Here is a 19,323-nt window from a genome sequence, read left to right as displayed (position 1 = left end):
ATGCTGAACTAGAAAAACACCCCTAAGAGAAGAATGTGATTACCCCAATGCAGCCAATCAGGGATCGACACCATGCAGCAAGTACACGTGGAAACCTGTGCACAAACTATGTACACACGCGTACATACTATCGAATCGTGTATGCGCAAAATTAGTGCAATAAAATTCACTGGGTTTTAAATGTTGTGTGAATTTGATAACACAACGCGCGACCAACCGGTGTTGTTCAAGTGTGTGTGGTGACGACGTGTGAGAAACATCAGTCAAAAATGGAGAAATTTGCTGTGATTTTCGTGTTGTTTGGCTTGGCGCTTGGTTCAGATGTTCTGGATCTCTCAGATGGAGGATTTGAAGCAGAAGCTAAGGGACGTGACATTATGCTTGTGGAGTTCTTTGCTCCTTGGTAGGTGGTGGTACTCTCTTAGTCTTACTTTATTATTATTATTATAATATTATTTTATTAGTCTTGCGTTTTTCTACTCTTTCCTGCATCTCCTGTCATGTCGCCATGACCTAGGGAACGTTAGTTTTTGTTGGGGGGGGGGGGGGGGGGGGGACACCATAGACCCAAGTTTGGATAAACTGGTTAATTCTTGAAAAGGTTGATTAAAAGGGTTTGGACAATAAATTTGCAACTGCCACCACTTTTTTAATTCGTTATGGAAATTTGAATAATTGTTTTTAATTTTTTTTTTATTTTACTCGACCTCAAGTCAAACATTTTATATTCCGACTTTTGCTTGGTTGGTAAATACAAGAAAATGAGTGAAAAATTGGTGTGGCAGTAGTTAGTGGGAGGCGTGGTAGTTGCAATAGCGTAGGGAGGAGGGTTACGTTATCGCAACTAGTAGAGGCGTGGCTACTCCTAGAACTATTTCGGTTTCGTCCTGCTATCGTCTCCCGTAACCTCATAGGTTTATATCTCTCACGCGTGCAACGACCCATGGTTCAATCATTGTTCAATGAATTTTGGCATCAGAAATCTCTCTTTATTTTAATTTTAATCTCGCCAAAATTAGGCTCTATGTGTCCTTTGATATCTCAATGTCCGAGGAGACAACCAGAAAACCCACTCCGCAATCTCAAAAAATGTTAAAAGTTATAAATTCTTACCGTAATTCAGTCCCCAAATACTCCGTGTTACCACTACACTACAAATGCTGATTGTCCCCGAACTCTGCCGAACGCATCGCCAAGTCACGACACGTGACGAGCGTGTGCATATTATTTTTTTCCCAGGACAAACGTGGAGAATTTTCGCACACGTTTGTCCGTCATAGAATTAAAAAAAACACTTGATCCGTGCTTTGTGTACAAAACATATGGACACACGTCTAGGAAGAAGACGTCTGGTTCCCAGACGCGTGTCTATATGTTTTTGTACGCAAAGCACGGATGAAGTTTTTTTTATTGTAGGACAAACGTGTGTAGATAATTCTCCACATTGTAAACTTATCATGTGGGATGTTTTTATTACTTTTGACAGGACACACGCGCACTTTGTGCCGAGTGCACAAAATGACCCCCCACCCCCCATTGTCTCTCTTTTAAAGATGTGATGTCACGAATTATCTCAACTAAAACCATATTAATACCAAGATGTACTTTTGTTATCAACAGGTGTGGCCATTGCAAGAAACTAGCCCCCGAGTACGAGGTCGCAGCAACAGCATTAGCTAAGAATGATCCACCAGTCCCATTGGCAAAGGTAGGACAGGAGTGCGTTTTGGCGACCCCAACCAGAAACATTGGTTATCGGTTGAGCCTGTTTGCGTGTTCGGTTGAGCGCAGTGACGATGCTGTTAAGACCAACCGGTAACCGACTTGTTGAGTTAGTTGGAATGTGGTTGGGGTCCCCAAAACGCGCTCCAGCTTTATACATTGGATCCTACCTACTAGGCCTGATACTTCAAAATGGAAAACAATTGCCCCTATGCCGGGCCTGGAATTACATGGAGACCATTGCCTCCGCTGCCCTCGGTCTTGGCCCTTGGTGCCCCTTCAAAAAATTTCCATAATTTACTTAGATTTTCCAATTGAAGTGCCCTTTACAAAATGAAAATGGCCTTTCTCTTTCAAAGATGAAATTCCAGGACTGCAACGCCCCATGTCATTGATAGATTGTTAGTTTGATGATCTTCCTGTCAAGGGAACTGTGTAGCTTCCACAGAGGGGATACACAAGCTGGCTACATGGAATTTCTCAAACAAATATTGGTTTAACGTCTGTAGACACCAATTTTGATTCAGTAACTAGAGTAGACAAGAAATCAGTGGTTAGCTCGATAAGGATTCAAACCCAGAACCTTGTGATTGCAAGTCCTAGTGTAGTTGCGATAACGTAATCCTCCTCCCGACGGCCGCCAGGCCGGAGGGTTATGAAGCTTCCGCAATCTGTGCATTGCGAAATGGTTAAAAACGCACTATTTTGACAGCTAGTCAGCAGATTTGCTCCATTTTTACCACTTTTGAAAATCATGACACAAGTTCTAGGAACACGTACTTGATCCTCAATGTCTAATGAATCCTACCATATCACTGAAAACACCATTGAGGAAATAATTTGAAGAAAAAGGACAAAAACTTACCAGATCCCCGAGCGAAAGAGTAAGACATGTCCCAGGTTGAAAATTTGAATCTGAGGGGGGCGGCACTGGATTGGTGCCCTATGGTATTTCCACTAGAAATTTACATAATCAAAAAAGATAAAGCTTCAGAAAATTTCTTAATCATTTCTGATTTCTGTTGTTACTCTAGGTGGATTGCACAGACGAAAGTGGTGGTAAGGATACATGCGGAAAATATGGTGTGTCTGGCTACCCCACCCTCAAAATATTCAGAAATGGAGCCGTTTCTGCTGATTACAGCGGTCCAAGAGACTCGGGTGAGTATTGAGTAATTGAAGGTACAGTTGTTTGAAGCGCTGTTTCATCCAGCAATACATTCTGTTAAAATTTAAAACTTGGATGACGTAAACACCTAGTCCCAACTTCATGGCTCTGCTTACTGTAAGCAAGGAATCTGCGCTTGTGGAAGCAGGGAATTCTTGTTTGATAAAAGTTGGTTTATAAGTCTGACTTAGGGGTCATTGTAGCAGTGGTTGTTTTTTTGGCAAAACTTGTTTTGCATAAAATAAAGAAAAAGATTGTCAGATTTTGTTTTTTTCACTGACGGCAAAAAAATATCGGCATGAGTGCTGGTCTTTTATTTTTTTAACTGGTTAGTGCTGACCAGCCAGACTTGGATTTAACATACGTTTTAGTGTACATGGTATGCACAAAATTTACTAGGCCAAATGAACAGGGCGTAAGTGAAAATGTATCTGCAAAAGTCTGTGAAGAAAACATATAGTTGACTTCTCCTAGAGTGTCATGGCCGAGTGGTTATAAGAGCATCGAGTTCAAGTTCTGGTGCGAATTCACCGGAGTGTGGGTTCGAATCCCGGTCGTGACACTTGTGTCCTTGAGCAAGATACTTTACTATAATTGCTTCTCTTCACCCAGGGGAATAAATGGGTACCTGCGAGGGTAGAGGTTGATATTGTGAATGAAAAAGCCTTTGGAGCGATATAAACTGTTGCCCAGGTTGTATACTCCCAAGGGAGCAGAGAAACATTAAAAAAGGGATGTTATTGGCCCAATGACCAGGGCACTAATGTAAAGCGCATTGATACGGTTATTGTGAAATGCGCTATATAAGAATTGGTTATTATTATTATTCTCCCATGTGTAATTAAGTATCTTTGTGTCTTTCTTTTTGAAGCTGGCATCGTCAGTCACATGAAAAAAATGGCCGGGCCATTGGCAAAGGAGATTAGCAGTGTAGCAGACATGGAAAAAGTCTTGAGCAAAACCGAAACTACTGTTATAGCAGGTGAGGCATTTGGTTTGAAAACAGATCTAAAACTTGATTAGTGATATTTCATGGAGGCAGTAGAGGTTGCCCTCTATGGTACTGGCGATCGCCTTGGTGCCCCATGAAATGTTCCTGTAGACTCTCCAATTATCCTTTGTATAGGTGCCTGTTATGGAGTAGCATTAATAGTAGGCCGCCATAGCTTTGCTGTAAGATCATGTCATGGGCTATAAATAAACAACTCTCAGTGAATGCTATGACTGGAGTCCTGCTGACTTTAGATCAGTGCCATGCAGAGTGGCCCTGCCTTGCTTTGAACAAAACCAAGTATTGTATTTTCCAACAAAGTTTTCCTTTGCCTCCAAATTTTCTCCGGACGAAACATAATCTTTATCACACTAGGATGCTAGGGAAGACATATAATATTTAGTAGCACTATTTAAGCTTGGGCGATATCAATTTATTTTATTCACGATACATGTATATCGCCGACAATATATCGCGATATTCGATATAATCGCGATTAATGAAATTTGACATCATCAGTCTGAAAAATCCAAGTGAAAGTTGTAGAAGAGACAATCCTAGCAATAAGAGAGATGTGTGTGTTCTAATGACCCATTCTTCTGGTTTTACTCCAAACCTATGGGGTGCAAGATGTCTCAGATAGCAAATACATTGCGATGTCTAATCGATATATCGATATATCGCGATATATCAATATTTCGATTAAAACCAAATCCATCCGATATCGAAATTGTGTCCCAATTAATATCGCGATATTCGATAATATCGTGATATCGCCCAAGCTTAGTACTATTTTGTTATCATTTTGAAAGCTTTTTCATTTTAATCTAGCCTGTATGACACAATTTTGCCTCCAGAAAATTATGGACCTTGACACTAGATCACTTAGTAAACGGAAAACTCCAAAATTTTGAGTGATATTTGTGAGAAACATTATATTCTACTCCTAAAGCATCTTTCCAACCATGAATAGACCGATCCATTAAGCTCCACCCGTTGCGTATTGACCAATCACAACGCAGCGAAGGTCCGACAAATAAGGTCCGACATGCGTGCGTGTATGCTTGGTGCGCACGGCAGAGTTGTGCAGAAAGGTTTGGAGAACCACACGCGTTCTTGCTCACACGTGCGTCGTGGGCGGAGCTTACTGGATCGGTCTATTCACTTCATAACAAATGCTTCTATAGCCTAGGGTGCATCATCCATGTGTTCCTGTATTAACTGTAGAGCCTAAACATTTTTTGAGAATCATCCTGCCCAAAACTGACAATTCAGCTTGATTCTTTTCTAGGATTCTTTTCTAAGGACAACAATGAAAAGGCAGCGTTTGTTCAAGCGGCTGGTAAACTTCACGAGAACTACAAATTTGTTTATACTCTATCGGAAGCTGTCAGCAAGAATTATGGTTTCTCTGAGTAAGTATAAGATTCGCATTAAGTATTGTTCGCTTCAATCCTTAGATAAGAATATCATCTCCAATCACTTGGAAATTACTCTCAATAAAACAAGTCAATTTCAACAACACTTGCCAGCACCCCATGACATGCCAAAACACGAGAACTCTGAGGCAGAAAGTCAAAATCTTCAATAGGATACATTGAAAAATAAAAAAATTAGTAATACCGACTCTTCATTAGTGCAATTCAAAAGAATGATCATTATGCTTTGAACTTCCTGCCAATGCTGGTTTTATTTGCTCATCAAATAGACACGAAAAAGACCTTTGAAGTAACACCTAATTTTCGTCTATGAGATATAATCACATCACGTTGGTGAATGTTCTGTGGTCTTCACTTTTTATGCAACTTCACTTCAATAAGTGCCTGATTCTGACCTGGGGCGTTACAGTCCAAGAAACCCAGGTGTTTTGCCCATCCCTTGTCTATCACAACTGCTATCGACTGAGGTTATCTTCTGAATTTCTTTACTCGCTTTCAAAATTAATTTGTTTCCTGTTTTCATTTATGTTTACCCTTACTGAACCCTTTCTCTCTTACAGTGCCGTAGCCCTTTTCCGACCAAGGTTTCTGAAAAACAAATTTGAAGAGGGCATTCTGCAAATGACAGAAGCCGTTACCAAGTCGAATATTGAGAAATTTGCTGAAATCAACGGGTGAGTTTAAACAACTTCCTGGGATGAATTTGACACCAATAAAGTGTGCCAGTTTTGGTCTGATCAATGATTGTATTGAGTTGCAGCAAACACATGAACTGGCTTTTATTTGCCCACCATCATCTCTTATCGAGTTCAACAGAATAAGCTGTAATGTATACAAATAGAACCAGCAGAATGCAATCATGGCAGTGTGTGTAGTGACCCAATTCACCTGACATCATCATCAGAATTATCTTGGATGTGCCATATTGGTGGGCTATGTCACTGTGCGTTATACTGTGAAGTGCGCATTTTAGGCGGTGAGCGTGGCAGAGTCGCCGCGTGTGACATACGTGCAAGGGGTCGATATCTGCTTTGAGGTAGATCCAGACAATACTATGGTAAGGAGAGCAGTTGCATTCTCGCACTCCTTCAAAGAGATTTTGGGGAAAAAAAACAGAATTGTATTCACAGTCGGAAGAAAATGAACTATCATTATGTTGTTTATTTGCTTTGGACATGCAATAAAAATAGCAATCTGCCGGTCAAATCTTTGAACTTGTTACGTGAACATCAATACTTGTCGGAGCTTCACTTGTACTCATTACACAGCATGTGCACACGCATTCAGATTTTTGGAAAGCATGTTTAAAGGATTCTGGTACTTTTTCAAAATATCCACAGATTTACATTAAACTTACAGGGTTTGAAGATAATGATAGTGGAAAGCTTCCCTTCAAATTTTACTAACTATGGTTGTGTAGTTTTGGAGAAATGAGTAAAACAAGTCACAAAATAGTTTTGGTCTCATGAGACCAAAACTTTTTTAGCATGTAAAATCCCCTTAACCAGTTATGATATTATACCAAAACCATAGCATAACTGGTTAACACGTTTTTACATGCTAAAACTGAGACGAAAATTATAACTTTTACTCATATCTGAAAAACTACAGAACCTCAGTAAGTAAAATTTCAAGGGAAGCTTTCTATTGTCATAATCTTCAAACTGTGTAAGTTTAATGTAAATCTGTGGACATTGTGTTTTTTGTTAGGAAAAAGTACATACCCTTTAAAGGTAAGGTACATCTGATTGGTAATCACTCTTAAAATTATTTTCTGTCAAGATTAGTTGGTTAGGAGTGCAGAAAATGTAGCTTTGGAAGCATTTTGAGCACTGATTTTGAGACTTATTTCACTTCAAAGTACACGTAATGTAGTTTTGGAAAAATCTATCCTTTTTTTTTATCTCCCAAAATTTGAATCTGAGAAGCGTTTCTGACTGTAACATCTATAAGATGGTGTTTAATTTAGAAAAACAAAGGTTTTTCCCCTTTGATATACTTGATAAAAACAACTTTGTATCAGTGCACTTTTTGTAATGGTTGCCATCAATATGATTTTCTCTCATTTGAAAACAACAAATAGATTGGGTATGTGTGGAGTAATGAAAGCTGACAACAAGGATCTGTTTAAAAAGCCTGTCGTGGTAGCTTACTTCAAGGTCGACTATGAAAAGAACCCCAAAGGTATGTTCTGGTTTAAAATAATAATATTTACTACATGATATTTTGTATTGCAGGTTTGCTTTTTTTGTATGTTTTTGCCAAAGACGGTAGGAAGGTTGACTATGTAATGATATTCACAACATTGTTTTCTGTATTGCAGGCTGGCAGAGTATAATTATTCATTACCACTTTAGATTATGTTTAATGGCCAGACAGTAGGAGGGTTAACTGCACTGAGTACATACATTTGACCTTTGATTACAATAAGTGTGACCTTGTGCATTCTTTGGCTAGTCTGGCAGGCAAGATATTACACTGGTCATATGGGAAAGTTGACATTTTGTGTCATAATTTCCACATAAATCCAAGAGATATGAAAGTAAACGCTGGACAAGTTTTGAGATGTGCCCCTTTTCATCATACCAAAAGTTGATAAGAATTGGACAGTGCAATTTCCATAAAATATAAGATTTGATGTTTTCTTCCATTGAGCTGTGTACAAATCTTGCCTGCAAGAAGTCCAGGCTTGATGGCCCTTTTGTAAACACGTGATGTCACAGGTGACATCGTCTATATTAGATTTGATTTATTATTCAACATTTGAGAATATTCAGTGTTCAGACAGTAGGAGGGGTAACATGAGACGTAAATATTTACATAAAGGACGAGATTGCATGGGTATATATTTATTGTGTAGCCATTATTGACTGTTATCCCTGTTGTTTTGTTTACAGGAACCAACTACTTCCGTAATAGGTGAGTCTATTTTTGTTTCACAATTTGTTTTGTTTACGTTTTCTCTGCTCTGCGCCTTAATCATGTTAGTCTCTTGACAGTGATTTGGCGCACAATACTTAATATTATTGTTATTATTATTATTAATATAATAGTAATAATTAAAATGAGTAGGATTACACATGTATTACAATTCTGTTGTTTTCGTATTGACTATTTGTTAAAAAAGAGAGTAACAAAAACTATTTTTTTGATGGGTTTAATTGTTATTTCTTATCAAGTTTGAAGTTCTTTTTTTGTTAATTTTGTTGTTTTTCTGGATTTTTTCCCCTTTTTTGCAGCATGATTATTGATTTCGTCTTCTGAAAAACCTTTTTCTTTTAGAGTAATGAAAATCGCCAAGAAATACAATGAACTGACGTTTGCCATCGCTTCCAAAGCAGAGTTTGCACGTGAGATGGATGGGTTGGGCTTTGCGGTCGATTCCGACGCGGTTAACGTGGCTGCCTGGGGACCGGACGGAGACAAGTTCAAGATGGAGGAAGAATTCACGTAAGACGCACAATAGGGCACTGTATTTTTTTCTCCACTTCATTAGGAGGTATTTTATGTTTGTATTGGAAATTGAGCGCATTCCGAAAAATTAATTTTACCTTGGAGACCATCTGGTCAGCCGTACCATAGTGATTTGTACTGCGATATCACACTTTCCTCAGCAATTAAGATCGATTCCCACTTAAGGTCAATCTTAGCTCTTTGTGAAATGAGCCCAGGGGCATTGAAACAAAAGATACAATCGGCGACTAAAGTTTCGTGACTCATAGTGCGTATACAATGTAAACAAAGCAATCAAGCGAAGCCAGGTATGCATGGAAAACCATGGCATCTTTTGTGTGCTTCTGCAGGCATGCTTTTTCATGCACACTGTGCTTCGCTTGCTTGGTTTTTGTTCTTGTATGTACCCGCTATGGGTCATATGGCTCCAATCACCGATTACGGCTATACGATTACGGCTCCGTAGCCTAAGTAAAGTTTCAGATCTTACACCATCCGCCAATTTTACAAAGAGTTGGGACTCGTCTTATCTCGAGTTAGGATGAAGTAACCTGACCTAACTTAGGATTTATCGTAAGGTCTGCATGCTACACTGCAGGGTTGGGACTCATCCTAACGTCCGAGTCTTAAGTTAGGAAGAGTTTTGTGAAATCGACGGCTGGACGCGGCGCATCTTGCCTTTTCATTTTCACAAGTTCTTTAATCTTGATTCTCTTTCTGCCCCTGCAGTACCGATGGCAAGGCTTTAGACGCGTTCGTGGCCAAGTTTGTGGCAGGCGAGATCCCAAACCACTTGAAGAGCGAGCCGATACCGGAACCCAATGATGGCCCGGTGAAGGTGGTCGTTGGCAACAACTTTAAAGACATCGTCATGGATGAAACGAAAGACGTCTTGATTGAGTTCTACGCACCGTGGTGTGGTCACTGTAAAAACTTGGAGCCAAAATACAATGAACTTGGAGAGAAGGTTAGAAGGAATTTCAAATCTTTTTGGCAAACTTGCATAGTCATTATAAGCCTGGTTCATACTGCGTGTGCGATACGAATGTTGACGTCACAAATTCGGTATGAATATTGTGCTTCAGTTGACACGTGCTCAACTTTTCTGCAAAACATTCGCTGCAAAAACAGCCATGTGACGTGAAAATCTGTATTGCATTCTCTATCGCAGGAAGTTTGAGCGAGCTTTCTTGGTTGAAAATGTCAACAAGTACATTAAGCAGATTGATCTCTAACAATTTAATACCACCATTGTGTTTTTAATTGCTATATAAATTGATGACATCCCAAGAAAACATTTAAAAGTAACGCAACTTTTCTGCAAAACATTCGCTGCAAAAACAGCCATGTGACGTGAAAATCTGTATTGCATTCTCTATCGCAGGAAGTTTGAGCGAGCTTTCTTGGTTTAAAATGTCAACAAGTACATTAAGCAGATTGATCTCTAACCATTTAATACCACCATTGTGTTTTTCATTGCTATATAAATTGATGACATCCCAAGAAAACATTTGAAAGTAATGCAACTTTTCTGCAAAACATTCGCTGCAAAAACAGCCATGTGACGTGAAAATCTGTATTGCATTCTCTATCGCAGGAAGTTTGAGCGAGCTTTCTTGGTTTAAAATGTCAACAAGTACATTAAGCAGATTGATCTCTAACCATTTAATACCACCATTGTGTTTTTCATTGCTTTATAAATTGATGCCATCCCAAGAAAACGTTTGAAAGTAATGCACCTTCCCCTTAGCTATTTTGCCAGCATTACCTTTTGTAAAAAATAAAAAGAAAAAAAAGTGTTTTTCAGTTGAATTTCTTATAGGTCGGTTTTCAACCCTGTATAGACTGTTCGTCTTTCCTTTTTAATTGTCTGAGTACGTGGACATTTCATTGCTCAGGCTTCCTATAATGTGTGTTTTAATTTCGTTTTTTGTTACGTTTTTCAAAACGCTTTTAAACAAAAATAAGCTACCAGCAAAAATACCACTCTGTTAATCATTGCTGTGACTGTTCCCCTGGTCATTTCTTGCTTAGCCAAGAAATTTGCTACGCAGAGTTTTCTTTTTTACAGCTTTATGAAATTGCACCCAGGTTTAATTTTGTTTCTTACATTCGAGTAACGTTATTTCTGCATTTTGCTTTGTTTTCACAGTTGAAGGATGTTGAACATGTAACAATTGCTAAGATGGACGCCACTGCCAACGACTCACCAGGGCAGTATGCTGTTTCAGGGTAAGAAACCTACCATCATATCATTGTCAGTTTTATCCCTTGTAGTTTTGTCATTGAGCGTCATGACTGACTCATTGTTAAACAGCCAATAAAGGAAGATCTCAAATATATAGATATTACAGTTTTCTAATAGCTGCAGTCCATAGGAAACACAACAAAAATATAACCAATCTCTTACCTCACATTAAAACATGGTGAACTGGGTTATTCTCCAGAATGGTCCAGGCCAAATTTCTGAACGCGGGGTCAAACAAATCGCGCGACAAAGGAATCGTGGCGGCTATTTGATGTGGAAAATAGCGCACCACTAACAATTAAGTTGAGAAATGCCTGTTGGATGCCTTTTTCCAACAGTCCAAAAGAGAGATAGTGTGTCATGTGAAAGGCTTCCTTAAACATTTCTTAGAACACTACACTTTAACTGGTTTGGGCTATCGACCCAAATAAACTTTTACCAATGAGTGTTGCCACCTACTTCTAGGGCAGAAAAAGGGTTACCCCCCTTCACAGTCTTTGAGGATGTTGGCATGGGTAGCATCCATTAGGAGCCTGACTGGTGGACTTAACCCTAACCTTCCCAACTTTTTACCTAGCAATTATGGTTAAGTGCCTTGCTCAAGGGCACAAGTGTCATAACCTGGATTCGAACCCCCATTCTGCTACCTTTTTTTTCAAGAGTATTATTAACCCCTCATTATTCCTTTGTTTGTGTTTTTCTTTTCCAGGTTCCCCACCATATACTGGGCACCTGCCAATGACAAAAACAACCCTCGCAAGTATCAAGGAGGCCGTGAGGTCGACGACTTTATAAAATTCATCAAGAAAGAGTCCACAAAGCCGGTCAAGTTGGGCGGCAAGAAACCAGATGAGTTATAAGATTGAAGCGGGGGGCCATTTAGGAAGAAAATGTATTTAATTTTTTGGTTCATTGGTGAAACCGTGGACTTTTAAATGTCATACAACGAAACCACCCTTATAGAGAGCTGGGGTTCGCTTTATTGTTTTTTTGTTCATTTGGGAACGAACCTCGACGATAGTCAATATTTTTTTCTTTTTAATTTCACGCATGGCAAAGTAGACTTCTCCAGCTGAACATTGTGGTGCTTTTGTCAAGGACTGATTTATCTTGTCGGTAAAACTTGAAGTTGCTATGCCATGTCCCAAACCATTTGACATGGCAACTGTCTATATTAGAGTGCGTTCGATTAGCTTCTCTGTGTCTACCCGGCAGTGCTCACTCGGGTGATCCCCTGCAAGAGCTAATCGAACGATCACACTCGCCCTCTTGTAATGACGTCATGCCCCAAGTGACCAATTCCACAAGCCGGGCACTGGGAACTTACCTGGGTGAGCCCCTAGAATAACGTCAAAGCTATTCGAATGTTTCGGGGGCAGACCGGGGTCAACCTAGGGAAGCTTAACGAACGCCCCATATTCTGAGGAATTCAAATGTGAGCTGTTACTTGTGACTGAGCAATTCATTGTACCAGACTTTATTTATTTCTAAATCGACAATAGCATATTGGGTTTGGTGATGACAATGGTAGACAAGTCTAATTTTAATCAGAGATTTTATACATTATTTAAGTCTTGAATAGTTTCGTGGGTTTACCTGACAACTCGTCTGTTTTTTGAACAATGTTTTCAAGCAATGTTTTTGTTTTTGTTTTTCTTCTAATATTTTGTACTTCAATAGTTAAGATGTAGCATCGCAAAAAAAGTTTATGCCTCGTTAAAAGTTTTGATGGTGAACTTGTATCATTGAATACTTTTCATTGGTTAAGAATGTCTTGTTGTATTAATCTTTTGTATTTACAGGGACTTGAATATTCATGTTACATGTGTTCTCGGAATATTGACCAAATTCGTTTTCTGTCACCATTGCACAAATCGTGGTTGTGCCATTTTGGGAGTCAGTGTCCCCCTGTGTTAAATCCTGGTTCATACTTCATGACAGAGAATATAGTTTTTTTTGTCATATTGAGTGTAAAACTGGCAGTGGAGTATTGTAAAAGTTTTTCCTCTATTTTTTCTTAAGTAAGGCCTTAAAAAAACACTGCTGTTTTGAAGCGAAGCTTACTTGGAAATCCTCGATTTTGATATTTAAAAGCTGTAATTTGTTTGAAAACACAGTGAATTATTATCGCAACACCAGTCTCAAAAGGCCAAATATGAGTTGTTTTCGTTACAAGATGAAAAATGTTGTGTAAAATAATGGAGAAAAAACAACACTCGCGACAAAACATGTGCATACAGAGAATAATATATAGAGCAATTCCATTGCTAGTTTATAAAGTTACCCTGTGTGTAATTTGTAAACTGTAAACTCAACATTTTGTAATGAGAATGTTTGCCCCCTTAGAAGGGCATTGAATAAACTCACTATTAATCCCTTTACCAATGTTGTAAAAATGAATGAATCTGTTATGGAGGTAGTCTTGGCTCAAAACGTCAGTGATAGATAGTGGATACAAAGAGAACTGTGTTTTCAGTTGAAAGAGCTCCCTATAACGATCTACATGTACAATGAGTGAGCAGTATACTATCCACTTTCGATCACCGACGTCTTGTGCCAAGATTATCATGAAGGAAGAGTACTGTGGCTGAAATTTGAAAGTTTTTAAGGGCTTCCTGGTGGCAGTTTGTTTTAAAGCCATTATACACTTACGGTAAACAGTATTGTCCAAGTCCCACACTTCGTGTATCACAACTTCTATATAAAATAACAAACCTGTGAAAATTTAGGCTCAATCGGTCATCGGAGTCGGGAGAAAATAACGGGAAAACCCACTCTTGCTTTCGCGCGTTTCGCCGTGTCATGACATGTGTTTAAAATAAATCCGTAATTCTCGCTATCGAGAATTGATATTTTTATAATGTTTTCTCAAAAAGTAAAGCATTTCATGGAATAATATTTCAAGAGAAGTCTTTCACCATTACCTTCTGTTAACCCTGTAAATTACTTGTAAATCTGTGATTTTTTCTCTGTACCGGAAGTGTATACATGTAATGGCTTTAAGAGTAATTTGGGGTTGTATTCTCGGAACTTGGAGTAAAAATAGGTTGGGGAGGGGTGGGGGCGACCGTATCCCCTAAACTGTTTCATGTCCACTGGATATTCTGCCCCCAGAATGGGATGTTAACATGGGCTGGAGGAGGTGGATTCAACAGAGGGCGCTATCAGAAGAAGTTTGTACACGGTTCTCCATAATGAGGGGCAGAATCCCCTGCCGCGTCGAGCTGCATCATACTAGTGCATGTACTGGGTCAACCCCTGAAACAGTCGGAAATGCTGCTGTGAGATAACCACCAGGTAAAAAAAAAATCCATGTTGTCGCATCTCTCTCCCATCCCATCCTACACAATTATATACATGTACTGGCTATTCAGAATTCAATACAAGATCAACCTCCTGACATTCAAAGCACTTCATAGTTCAGCCTTTTGATATACTACATAACATGTCCATTAAAGGCAGTGGACACTATTGGTAGTTCCTCAAAATAATTGTTAGCATAAAACCTTACTTGGTGACGAGTAATGGGAATAGGTTGGTGGTATAAAACATTGTAAGAAACAGCTCCATCTGAAGTGCCATAGTTTTCGAGAAAGAAGTAACTTTCCACGAATTTGATTTCGAGACCTCAGGTTTAGAACTTGAGGGTGCTTTCTTCTTTCACTATTATCTCGCAACTGTGATGACCAAGTGAGCTCAAATTTTCACAGGTTACTTATTTTATGTATATGTTGAGGTGCACCAACTGTGAAGGCTAGTCTTTGACAATTACCAATAATGTCTACTGTCTTTAATGAAAATGACGAATAGGTCGTTGAAACAAAACCAAATATTGCGTCGCTGGACTAAATGAAACTGAAAGTGAATACTAAATGGCGGATTTAAACTGTCATAGCCCAGCGGTGAAGAGAACATGTCTTGACCCAATTACAACTTTGTCCTTTCAGATAAGACAAGCCATCATGTCCCGTCAGCTATCTAGAATTAAATAGTAAAATCGTTCAGGTTTCCTCTGAATTGCGACTTTTATTAAGTTGACCAATGGGTATCCTTGGTTAACGGAAATATAGACTACAAAAATAGTTACTCCATTTACTCTAAAAAACACATTATAGTGACAAAATAATAATTTCCGGCTGGCCGTTTGATCAATTCTGTAATTTTAGTTTACGTTATAAGGCCTATAAGAACACGTTGCCTTGGACCGGTCGAGTTGGTCTTCAAAACGCGTTTGAAACCGTTTGTCATGAAATGCATTTGGTTGTCAAAGATGTCTAAAAGTAGAATATAAAAAAAATGCACGATTTTCATTTTACGTCGCGAACTAACCCGGTCGGCCATTTACGGGAGTCCACATTTTGACTTCCATAAATGGCCGACCGTGTTAGTCGACGAGGTAAAAAGAAAACCACGCAATTTCGAGGCATGTTTGTGTGGATCATTGTGTTTTACTTTTACAACATCTTTCTAACCATAACGATTTTACAAACGGTTACGGAACGCTTTTCAAGGACCAACTCGACCGATCCAGGGCAACGTGTTCTTAAGAACACGTTTCCTTGGACCGGTCGAGTTGTTCTCTGAAAAGCATTTTTAACCGTTTGTAATAAAATGCATTTGGTTGGAAAGATGTTTTAAAGGCAGAATACAATTATCCACACAAATATGCCTCGAACTTGCCTGGTTTTCCTTTTACCTCGTTGACTTAAACGGCCGCCCATTTAATTATGGGAGTCAAATTTCCACTCCCATAAATGACCTAGCGTGTTAGTTCGCAAAAGCAAAAAGAAAACCACGCAATTTTGAGGCATATTTGTGTGGATAATTGTATTCTACTTTTAACACATCTTTCCAACCATGTGCATTTTATAACAAACGGGTACAAACGCTTTTTATTAGACCAACTCGTCCAATCCAAGGCAACGTGTTCCTATAAGGTAGGCTTACAAATTATTAATCCAAAGACGTATACACAGGGCGCTAGCCGAGGAAGGCACCCTAGTGGACACATTAAACTTTCAGCCAATGAAAAAACCTTTCAACCAAGGCCTTCGTGGTGTAAACAGCGACTGGAATGGGAGACCACACGCACGGGTCGAGTGCGTGCGTGGTCTCCCGTTTCAGTCGTTTTGGATCGCGGCTCTTCAAGCCACGAAGTCCTTGACAAAAGGTCTCAAATGAAATGGCTTTCTTTGAAGTCAGTGAGGGCGCTGTCGGAGCTCGTGACGTCGGGGAACTGTTTCAGAATGTTTTGCTTCAGACACCATTGACTCTTGGTGTGACCTAAGGCAAGATAAATTCGTCATTAACATGCCAACGAGTCTTTGTCTTAGATTAATGTCTGAACTTCTGAAGGCACCCTGATGGTTCTTGAATCAAACGGTACCGACACCGGAGCATGTGACTGAACACCTCCTTGAAGTGCGGGTGTTTCACCCCGTAGATGACGGGGTTGACGGCGCTGTTGAAGATGATGAACGCTCCAGTCCACGGGATAACCGGGTCGCTGGGTGGTATCATTATAGCGACAGCGAAGGGGGCGAGACACACGATAAAGGCGCACATGACGACAAACAGATTCTTGGTGATCTCGACTTGTCGCTTACTGAAACTCCTCGACTGTGTCCTAGTACTTGATGACACCGAGGAGTCAGACAATTCGACCCCTGCGATCATCTTCTTCGTGTGACCTTTAAGGTGGCGGTAGATCTTGAAGTAACAGACGAACAGGATGACGAGTGGGACTGGGTAGATGAGGAGCGACCCGACCAAACTGAAAAGCTTACTCGTTTCGCACGAGGAGTCTAGCGAACACGTCTTGTACTTGATGGAATACCCCCATCTACCCAACCCGAACAGAGGAAGGCAGCAGACTATAATGGGATAGAGCCACGTGAAAACCAACATGGCTCCTATGTTCTTAGTTGTGTAAATGGACCGGTATAAAGATGATGGCTTGGTAATAACAATTAATCGGTTGATAGATATCGCAGTCAAGTTCATCACGCTACACGACAGACAGCTAAAGTAAACAGCTGCAGCTACGGAGCATACAGCATCCGGAAGGGGCCAGCCGTCCTCGCTGAGTAACGCTAGCGCGGTAAACGGTGCAGCGGTGCAAGTCACCAGGTCGGCCGTGGCGAGGTTGACGACGAAGGCGTTGGTGCGGGTCTGAAGTTTCTTCGATAAGATAACAGCAAGAATCACCAAGACGTTCCCTACGAAGCCAGTCACAGCCACCAGACAGTAGACACTTCCAACGACCACCCTCTGTCTGTAGTCGTCAAAGCGGAATTCGTCGCTGGTATTCAGCAATGAATCATTTGCATTGTTGGGTGAGATGGTGATGAGTTCAACTGAGGGGTCACTTGTAGTAGCCATGGTGATGACATCAATATCATTTGCCTCCCTTCCTGATAGTTATTAAACTCAAGTAGATTGGTTGTTCCTCTAGTTCTAGCAAATTCATTCTGTTGAGAGTGAAACAAAACGGTAACAAGTAAAATTTCATTTCCCTATAGGACGGGTTTTGTATAAAGGGGGTTTACCCAGCCGTACAATTACCTGAACTGATCAGATCGCTTTGAGGCACTGGACACTATTATACAAATATTGACTGCTTCGAGTGCTATGGTTAAAACTATGACTCCCGAGCTGATCCCCGTAGCGTTCTATTTTCGCGAGGCGAAGCCGAGGGAAAATAGAGCGCTCCGGGGATCACCGAGGGAGTCATAGTTTTTAACCATTGCACGAGTAAAAGCAGTCAATATTTGTTTCATAACACCCCAAACATTTCTAAATACAGTACTATTATTATTAAGTTACAGACCTGAATGCTACAATCCACGGACGACGCGAATACAGATTGCAAACACTTTTACTTAACGTATTGCATGTAGTGTCGTGCAATCCGAAATGGTTACAGACTATTAATTTATCATACTCGTACACGCAACGGACGTCTGGGTACTGCACGCCGTGTGCTAGTCTGTCGGACTAGCGCACGGCGCCATGTTTAGTCTTCGGACTAGCGCATGGCAAACCGACGGCCGTCGTCTAGCAAAACTAAGACATGTCATGTGACGCGCTCTAAACCAATGAACAGGCAGAATACTTGCAAGGGGAGTTATAATAATAACACATTGTGAGAAACGGCTCCCTCTGAAGTAACGTAGTTTTTCAAAAAGAAGTAAGTCTTATGCTTACAATTATTTTGAATATTTACCAATAGTGTCCGTGCTTTTAAAGGCACATGGAAACAAAATACCAATCATAACTTGTTATTTACCATTTGTTATGTATTGCCTGTACAGTATCCGATCATTTTATAATGCCATTGTTATTAATGAGCTGGATTGCTTTCTATTGTGTTGTACAATTGCCGCCAAAAGTCACTTTATAGAAAACACAATTGAGCCGTATCACGGACGTGCGCACTCGCGTGTGTCTTTGTAGGTTTATATATTTTTAGAATTCAAAGGTTAGTTGAATGAAAATGCGACTTCTTGTGTCGTCACTAGAACCTTTATGAATGAATGCTGAAAGTACGTTGCCCCAGTACTATAATTATGCGAATAATGCGTGCTGGTGGTAATGTGTGGTACGAAAAGTCTTTTCTAACCTGTGTAGTTCGAGCAAAACATTTCAGTGGATGTTTTCCCAGCCAGACCATGTAGATGTATTGTGCACACACTTTGAACAGTACTGTTAGATTAGATATTAAACTTGCCTCAAGTTTAAAGAATATATTTTTTGTTTACTAATACATCCATGTGTTTTAGCACTGTATACTCGGCACTTTCCCGAGTCATATGAAGAAAAAAACACCACCAGGCTTATTACTCGGGTGAGGCAGTTCGGATCCTATGTTTTGCCAGCGCGTACCGCAATGATAATGACAGATGTTAAGTTTGCATAGGGGATAAATACTTTTTTTTCTTTTTTTGATTAAACATAACAGTAAACAAAACCATGAATTTGTGCCCATAGTTTTGGTTTTTGGGATGTCTTTTGTTATGGCGACGACAACCGGAATATAATAGAAAGTAGCAGACACAACAAACTGGTCATACCTCGAAGATACAAAAAGAGGCCTTAATATTATTATAATCATGTTTGAATATGACGGCGGAGGGATTTTCATTACAAAGTTCCTTTTTTTTTTTAAGTTTGTGGTTATGTTAGTCATCAGATGTGGTTATCTTGTTAAAAGTGGTTTTCAGAACCACCAACCACTAATAAAGAAAACAAGAGAGATGTTCACATGGTGGAACCGCAAACCTCTCCTTATCTCCTTCCATTT

General features: G+C 39.8%; 2 protein-coding genes across 2 annotated transcripts; one reads left to right on the top strand and one right to left on the bottom strand.

Moving 5' to 3' along the window:
* The first annotated feature begins 121 nt into the window (after positions 1 to 121).
* LOC139942014 (protein disulfide-isomerase A3-like) lies at positions 122 to 13,402 on the top strand. The gene is made up of 12 exons (XM_071938679.1): positions 122 to 403; positions 1,621 to 1,708; positions 2,757 to 2,883; positions 3,762 to 3,872; positions 5,173 to 5,296; positions 5,881 to 5,994; positions 7,404 to 7,504; positions 8,218 to 8,239; positions 8,603 to 8,770; positions 9,503 to 9,740; positions 10,926 to 11,005; positions 11,731 to 13,402. Exons 1-12 carry the CDS (start codon positions 270 to 272, stop codon positions 11,879 to 11,881), a joined length of 1,458 nt encoding a protein of 485 aa, XP_071794780.1. The 5' UTR covers positions 122 to 269; the 3' UTR covers positions 11,882 to 13,402.
* Positions 13,403 to 16,355: 2,953 nt separating this feature from the next.
* Positions 16,356 to 17,402, bottom strand: LOC139942061 (octopamine receptor beta-2R-like). The gene has a single exon (XM_071938746.1). It carries the CDS (start codon positions 17,400 to 17,402, stop codon positions 16,356 to 16,358), a length of 1,047 nt encoding a protein of 348 aa, XP_071794847.1.
* Between the last annotated feature and the right edge of the window lie 1,921 nt (positions 17,403 to 19,323).

Source organism: Asterias amurensis, chromosome 9 (assembly GCF_032118995.1).
Source record: "Asterias amurensis chromosome 9, ASM3211899v1".
Taxonomy (NCBI): Eukaryota; Metazoa; Echinodermata; class Asteroidea; order Forcipulatida; family Asteriidae; genus Asterias; species Asterias amurensis.
Note: the sequence above shows the minus strand (reverse complement) of the source record. Positions and strands in the feature narration are given on the sequence as shown.

Coding starts and splice junctions, on each gene's coding strand:
- LOC139942014 (XM_071938679.1), top strand. CDS start 270: ATGGAGAAATTTGCTGTGATTTTCGTGTTGTTTGGCTTGGCGCTTGGT. Junction 404..1,620: donor GTGGAGTTCTTTGCTCCTTG/GTAGGTGGTGGT, acceptor TGTTATCAACAG/GTGTGGCCATTGCAAGAAAC. Junction 5,995..7,403: donor AAATTTGCTGAAATCAACGG/GTGAGTTTAAAC, acceptor AACAACAAATAG/ATTGGGTATGTGTGGAGTAA.
- LOC139942061 (XM_071938746.1), bottom strand. CDS start 17,402: ATGGCTACTACAAGTGACCCCTCAGTTGAACTCATCACCATCTCACCC.